Source organism: Hemibagrus wyckioides, linkage group LG18 (assembly GCF_019097595.1).
Source record: "Hemibagrus wyckioides isolate EC202008001 linkage group LG18, SWU_Hwy_1.0, whole genome shotgun sequence".
In the NCBI taxonomy this organism is placed as follows: Eukaryota; Metazoa; Chordata; class Actinopteri; order Siluriformes; family Bagridae; genus Hemibagrus; species Hemibagrus wyckioides.
In genome coordinates, this window is record NC_080727.1 from 15,305,043 (window position 1) to 15,312,500 (window position 7,458).

The 7,458-nt window shown below is 41.4% G+C and overlaps 2 protein-coding genes across 2 annotated transcripts in view; both read right to left on the reverse strand.

Moving 5' to 3' along the window:
• Positions 1-1,206: 1,206 nt before the first annotated feature.
• The window catches only part of tmem38b (transmembrane protein 38B), a 26,841-nt gene continuing 20,589 nt past the window's right edge, over positions 1,207-7,458 (reverse strand). Inside the window, exon 6 of the mRNA XM_058414662.1 lies at positions 1,207-1,518. Coding sequence (XP_058270645.1) covers positions 1,306-1,518 — 213 coding nt within the window. The 3' untranslated portion in view covers positions 1,207-1,305. The remainder of the gene's footprint in view (positions 1,519-7,458) is intronic.
• Positions 1,525-5,120, reverse strand: LOC131368645 (dynein heavy chain-like). Its single transcript, XM_058414661.1, has one exon. The coding sequence runs from the start codon at positions 3,301-3,303 to the stop codon at positions 2,323-2,325; it is 981 nt and encodes a 326-aa protein (XP_058270644.1). The 5' UTR covers positions 3,304-5,120; the 3' UTR covers positions 1,525-2,322.

Here is a 7,458-nt window from a genome sequence, read left to right on the forward strand (position 1 = left end):
TATTATATTATATTATATTATATTATATTATATTATATTATATTATATTATATTATATTATAGAAGATATATGAAGGTGAGAAGAAGGTGTGTAAAGGTGAGCAGGAGTATCGGGCTTATATTATATTATCCATCCATTGTCTATACCCGCATTATTCCTAATAAGGGTCACAGGGATCTGCTGGAGCCTATCCCAGCACACATTGGGCAAAAGGTAGCGGTTCACCCTGGACAGGTCACCAGTCCATCACAGGGCCACAGACAACCACACACACACACACACACACACACACTCACTCACTCCTATGGGCAATTTAGAATTACCAATCAACCTAATGTACTGTGGGAGGACTGTGGACTGTGGGAGGAAACCGGAGTACCCTGAGTAAACTCATGCATATTAATAAAATACGGGGAGAACATACAAACTCCACACAGAAAGGCCCCTGCCTGTTCGAACCCAGGACCTTCTTGCTGTGAGGCCACAGTGCTAACCACTAAACCATCAAGCAGCCTATATTATATTATATTGTATTATATTATATTGTATTATATTATATTATATTATATTATATTATATTATATTATATTATATTATATTATATTATATTATATTATATTATATTATATTATATTATCATGGAGAGATTCTGCTGTGGGGACCTTAGTCACACTACCATGTCTTTTTAGGTTTGACTGATAATTTAACAGACTTTTATATACTGTAAATACATTTAAACTTGATGAACTAACAATATTTTCATTCAAAAATGTATTTAACTCAGTGAAGGTTAAAATAATATTCCATTATTAATGTGGAAACGCTTCACATCGCTGTGTGTGATGTCTAAAAGGTTGGAATGTGTTCAGTAAAAACGCACAATAACACACAAATGTGACACATCTTCCGTTATATTTTCAGTGATATTATTTCAGGAATGTAGTCGAGCAGTTAGAACATTTCACATCAGCATAATCTTGTGATATAAATAATATAAAATATAATTGAGAGAATAGATTTATTTTTATAAAATCAGAATAGAAATATTTACAGATCCACAGCAAATATACAGATAAAGGGTTTGGGGGGGAGGTAAGAAAGAATTTACTAGAAAATATTCAGTAGTGAGGTTATACAAAAGTTCGAGCAAAACCTTGCAATTTAAAAAATCTACAGCTACATGTAAGGATAAATTCAGCTTTCAATTTTTACCCACATGCAAAAGTGGAAAAGTGTCTTGGAGAAAAAATCACAGTCGTGCAGGAAAAGGAAGGAAATAAAAGAAAGAAGAAGAAAACAAAACATTATTCTGTTTTTTTCTTGTCCTTCTCCGAATCTTTTTGTTCGTGTGGAAGCGATGAGCCATTCGTGGCACAGGAAGTGCTTTTGGCCTCTGAGCTGGAGCAAGAAGAAGTGATGTGGGAGTGGCTCACAGGGCGTGCAAACAGCACCTCATAGAGAGCCGACTCAAACCCAGCCAACAGAGAGAAAGAGGAACCCATAAGCATCATCCTCGTCTGCAACACAAAGAAAGTATTATTATTATTATCATCGAGAGAGAGAGAGAGAGAGAGAGAGAGAGATGCTGGCTGGAAAATGAAATAAATAATCTGCATTTTATAGCATACTGAAAGTTTTTTATTGCTTTTATTGCATAGTTGATGTGTAGAAGACGTTCAGAAGGTGTGTAAAAGCTGTGCAAACGTGCAGAGAATGTGTGGGGAAGGTGTGTAAAAAGTTTTTAAAGGTAAATAGTAATGCTGCATTATGACACTGCAAATAAAACGTAACTGAATTAAATATAGACGGTGGGCAAAGCTGTGTAGACATTTTGTATTGGTGTATTGAAGTTGTGTAAAGAAATGTAGGCGTGTGGAGAAGGTGTGTAAAGACGTTTAAATGTTGTGTAACAGTGTATTAAACATGGGTAGATGGTATGTAGAAAGGTGTGTAAAGCTGTACGGAATGTGTGCATGGTGTATAAATGTGTAAAGGTATATATAAGTCGAGTAAAGTTGTATACATTTGTGCAGGAGGTGTGTAAAGGTGAGTAGAAGATATATGAAGGTGTGTAAAGGTGAGTAGAAGGTGTGTAAAGGTGAATAGAAGATGTTTGAAGGTGTGTAAAGGTGAGTAAAAGATATATGAAGGTGTGTAAAGGTGAGTAGAAGATATATGAAGGTGTGTAAAGGTGAGTAGAAGGTGTGTAAAGGTGAGTAGAAAATATATGAAGGTGTGTAAAAGTGTGTTAAAGGTGGGTAAAGATGAGTAGAAGGTGTGTAAAGGTGAGTAGAAAATATATGAAGGTGTGTAAAGGTGTGTTAAAGGTGGGTAAAGATGAGTAGAAGGTGTGTAAAGGTGAGTAGAAGATATATGAAGGTGTGTAAAGGTGAGTAGAAGGTGTGTAAAGATGAGTAGAAGGTATGTTGAAAGTGTGTAAAGGTGAGTAGAAGGTGTGTAAAGGTGTGTTGAAGGTGTGTAAAGGTGAGTAGAAGGTGTGTAAAGGTGTGTTGAATGTGTGTAAAGGTGAGTAGAAGGTGTGTAAACGTGTGTTGAAGATGTGTAAAGGTGAGTAGAAGGTGTGTAAAGGTGTGTTGAAGGTGAGTAGAAGGTGAGTAAAAGGTGTGTAAAGGTGAGTAGAAGGTGTGTAAAGGTGAGTAGAAGGTGTATTGAAGGTGTGTAAAGGTGAGTAGAAGGTGTGTAAAGGTGAGTAGAAGGTGTGTAAAGGTGAGTAGAAGGTGTATTGAAGGTGTGTAAAGGTGAGTAGAAGGTGTATTGAAGGTGTGTAAAGGTGAGTAGAAGGTGTGTAAACATGAGTAGAAGGTGTGTTGAATGTGTGTCAAGGTGAGTAGAAGGTGTGTAAAGGTGTGTTGAAGGTGAGTAGAAGGTGTGTAAAGGTGAGTAGAAGGTGTGTAAAGGTGAGTAGAAGGTGTATTGAAGGTGTGTAAAGGTGAGTAGAAGGTGTGTAAAGGTGAGTAGAAGGTGTATTGAAGGTGTGTAAAGGTGAGTAGAAGGTGTATTGAAGGTGTGTAAAGGTGAGTAGAAGGTGTATTGAAGGTGTGTAAAGGTGAGTAGAAGGTGTGTAAACATGAGTAGAAGGTGTGTTGAATGTGTGTCAAGGTGAGTAGAAGGTGTGTAAAGGTGTGTTGAAGGTGAGTAAAAGGTGTGTAAAGGTGAGTAGAAGGTGTGTAAAGGTGAGTAGAAGGTGTATTGAAGGTGTGTAAAGGTGAGTAGAAGGTGTGTAAAGGTGAGTAGAAGGTGTATTGAAGGTGTGTAAAGGTGAGTAGAAGGTGTGTAAACATGAGTAGAAGGTGTGTTGAATGTGTGTCAAGGTGAGTAGAAGGTGTGTAAAGATGAGTAGAAGGTGTGTCAAGGTGAGTAGAAGGTGTGTTGAATGTGTGTAACGGTGTGTTGAAGGTGTGTCAAGGTGAGTAAAAGGTGTGTCAAGGTGAGTAGAAGGTGTGTCAAGGTGTGTCAAGGTGAGTAGAAGGTGTGTTGAAGGTGAGTAGAAGGTGTGTAAAGGTGTGTTGAAGGTGTGTCAAGGTGAGTAGAAGGGGTGTCAAGGTGTGTTGAAGGTGTGCCAAGGGGAGTAGAAGGTGTGTCAAGGTGAGTAGAAGGTGTGTAAAGGTGTGTTGAATGTGTGTAATGGTGTGTTGAAGGTGTGTTGAAGGTGTGTAAAGGTGAGTAGAAGGTGTGTCAAGGTGTGTTGAATGTGTGTCAAGGTGAGTAGAAGGTGTGTCGAGGTGTGTTGAAGGTGTGTAAAGGTGTGTTGAAGGTGTGCCAAGGGGAGTAGAAGGTGTGTCAAGGTGTGTTGAAGGTGTGTAAACGTGAGTAGAAGGTGTGTAAAGGTGTGTTGAAGGTGTGTCAAGGTGTGTTGAATGTGTGTAACAGTGTGTTGAAGGTGTGTCAAGGTGAGTAGAAGGTGTGTCAAGGTGTGTTGAAGGTGTGTCAAGGTGTGTTGAAGGTGTGTAAACGTGAGTAGAAGGTGTGTAAAGGTGTGTTGAAGGTGTGTCAAGGTGAGTAGAAGGTGTGTCAAGGTGAGTAGAAGGTGTGTAAAGGTGTGTAAAGGTGAGTAGAAGGTGTGTTGAAGGTGTGTAAAGGTGAGTAGAAGGTGTGTCAAGGTGTGTTGAAGGTGAGTAGAAGGTGTGTTGAAGGTGTGTAACGGTGTGTTGAAGGTGTGTCAAGGTGAGTAAAGGGTGTGTCAAGGTGAGTAGAAGGTGTGTCAAGGTGTGTCAAGGTGAGTAGAAGGTGTGTTGAAGGTGAGTAGAAGGTGTGTAAAGGTGTGTTGAATGTGTGTCAAGGTGAGTAGAAGGTGTGTCAAGGTGTGTTGAAGGTGTGTAAAGGTGAGTAGAAGGTGTGTCAAGGTGTGTTGAATGTGTGTCAAGGTGAGTAGAAGGGGTGTCAAGGTGTGTTGAAGGTGTGCCAAGGGGAGTAGAAGGTGTGTCAAGGTGAGTAGAAGGTGTGTAAAGGTGTGTTGAATGTGTGTAATGGTGTGTTGAAGGTGTGTTGAAGGTGTGTAAAGGTGAGTAGAAGGTGTGTCAAGGTGTGTTGAATGTGTGTCAAGGTGAGTAGAAGGTGTGTCAAGGTGTGTTGAAGGTGTGTAAAGGTGTGTTGAAGGTGTGCCAAGGGGAGTAGAAGGTGTGTCAAGGTGAGTAGAAGGTGTGTAAAGGTGTGTTGAATGTGTGTAACGGTGTGTTGAAGGTGTGTCAAGGTGAGTAGAAGGTGTGTAAAGGTGTGTTGAAGGTGTGTCAAGGTGTGTTGAAGGTGTGTAAACGTGAGTAGAAGGTGTGTAAAGGTGTGTTGAAGGTGTGTCAAGGTGTGTTGAATGTGTGTAACAGTGTGTTGAAGGTGTGTCAAGGTGAGTAGAAGGTGTGTCAAGGTGTGTTGAAGGTGTGTCAAGGTGTGTTGAAGGTGTGTAAACGTGAGTAGAAGGTGTGTAAAGGTGTGTTGAAGGTGTGTCAAGGTGAGTAGAAGGTGTGTCAAGGTGAGTAGAAGGTGTGTCAAGGTGAGTAGAAGGTGTGTCAAGGTGTGTTGAAGGTGTGTCAAGGTGTGTTGAAGGTGTGTAAACGTGAGTAGAAGGTGTGTAAAGGTGTGTTGAAGGTGTGTAAAGGTGAGTAGAAGGTGTGTTGAAGGTGTGTAAAGGTGAGTAGAAGGTGTGTTGAAGGTGTGTTGAAGGTGTTCAAAGGTGAGTAGAAGGTGTATTGAAGGTGTGTAAAGGTGAGTAGAAGGTGTGTAAAGGTGAGTAGAAGGTGTGTAAAGGTGAGTAGAAGGTGTATTGAAGGTGTGTAAAGGTGAGTAGAAGGTGTGTAAAGGTGAGTAGAAGGTGTATTGAAGGTGTGTAAAGGTGAGTAGAAGGTGTGTAAACATGAGTAGAAGGTGTGTTGAATGTGTGTCAAGGTGGGTAGAAGGTGTGTAAAGATGAGCAGAAGGTGTGTCAAGGTGAGTAGAAGGTGTGTCAAGGTGAGTAGAAGTTGTGTAAAGGTGTGTTGAATGTGTGTCAAGGTGTGTTGAAGGTGTGTAAAGGTGAGTAGAAGGTGTGTTGAAGGTGTGTTGAAGGTGTGTAAAGGTGAGTAGAAGGTGTGTTGAAGGTGTGTAAAGGTGAGTAGAAGGTGTGTTGAAGGTGTGTAAAGGTGAGTAGAAGGTGTGTAAAGGTGAGTAGAAGGTGTGTTGAAGGTGTGTAAAGGTGAGTAGAAGGTGTGTAAAGGTGAGTAGAAGGTGTGTAAAGGTGAGTAGAAGGGGTGCTGAAGGTGTGTAAAGGTGAGTAGAAGGTGTGTAAAGGTGAGTAGAAGGTGTGTAAAGGTGAGTAGAAGGTGTGTTGAAGGTGTGTAAAGGTGAGTAGAAGGGGTGTTGAAGGTGTGTTGAAGGTGTGTAAAGGTGAGTAGAAGGGGTGCTGAAGGTGTGTAAAGGTGAGTAGAAGGTGTGTTGAAGGTGTGTAAAGGTGAGTAGAAGGGGTGTTGAAGGTGAGTAGAAGGTGTGTTGAAGGTGTGTTGAAGGTGTGTAAAGGTGAGTAGAAGGTGTGTTGAAGGTGTGTAAAGGTGAGTAGAAGGTGTGTTGAAGGTGAGTAGAAGGTGTGTTGAAGGTGTGTAAAGGTGAGTAGAAGGTGTGTAAAGGTGAGTAGAAGGTGTGTAAAGGTGAGTAGAAGGTGTGTTGAAGGTGTGTAAAGGTGAGTAGAAGGTGTGTAAAGGTGAGTAGAAGGTGTGTTGAAGGTGTGTAAAGGTGAGTAGAAGGTGTGTTGAAGGTGTGTAAAGGTGAGTAGAAGGTGTGTAAAGGTGAGTAGAAGGTGTGTTGAAGGTGTGTAAAGGTGAGTAGAAGGGGTGCTGAAGGTGTGTAAAGGTGAGTAGAAGGGGTGTAAAGGTGAGTAGAAGGTGTGTAAAGGTGAGTAGAAGGTGTGTTGAAGGTGTGTAAAGGTGAGTAGAAGGTGTGTAAAGGTGAGTAGAAGGTGTGTTGAAGGTGTGTAAAGGTGAGTAGAAGGTGTGTTGAAGGTGTGTAAAGGTGAGTAGAAGGTGTGTTGAAGGTGTGTAAAGGTGAGTAGAAGGTGTGTTGAAGGTGTGTAAAGGTGAGTAGAAGGTGTGTAAAGGTGAGTAGAAGGTGTGTAAAGGTGAGTAGAAGGTGTGTAAAGGTGAGTAGAAGGTGTGTTGAAGGTGTGTAAAGGTGAGTAGAAGGTGTGTAAAGGTGAGTAGAAGGTGTGTTGAAGGTGTGTAAAGGTGAGTAGAAGGTGTGTTGAAGGTGTGTAAAGGTGAGTAGAAGGTGTGTAAAGGTGAGTAGAAGGTGTGTTGAAGGTGTGTAAAGGTGAGTAGAAGGGGTGCTGAAGGTGTGTAAAGGTGAGTAGAAGGTGTGTTGAAGGTGTGTAAAGGTGAGTAGAAGGTGTGTTGAAGGTGTGTAAAGGTGAGTAGAAGGGGTGCTGAAGGTGTGTAAAGGTGAGTAGAAGGTGTGTTGAAGGAGTGTAAAGGTGAGTAGAAGGTGTGTAAAGGTGAGTAGAAGGTGTGTTGAAGGTGTGTAAAGGTGAGTAGAAGGGGTGCTGAAGGTGTGTAAAGGTGAGTAATAGGTGTGTTGAAGGTGTGTAAAGGTGAGTAGAAGGTGTGTTGAAGGTGAGTAGAAGGTGTGTTGAAGGTGTGTAAAGGTGAGTAGAAGGTGTGTAAAGGTGAGTAGAAGGTGTGTAAAGGTGAGTAGAAGGTGTGTTGAAGGTGTGTAAAGATGAGTAGAAGGTGTGTTGAAGGTGTGTAAAGGTGAGTAGAAGGGGTGCTGAAGGTGTGTAAAGGTGAGTAATAGGTGTGTTGAAGGTGTGTAAAGGTGAGTAGAAGGGGTGTTGAAGGTGTGTTGAAGGTGTGTTGAAGGTGTGTAAAGGTGAGTAGAAGGTGTGTTGAAGGTGTGTAAAGGTGAGTAGAAGGTGTGTTGAAGGTGTGTTGAAGGTGTGTAAAGGTGAGTAGAAGGTGTGTTGAAGGTGTGTTGAAGGTGTG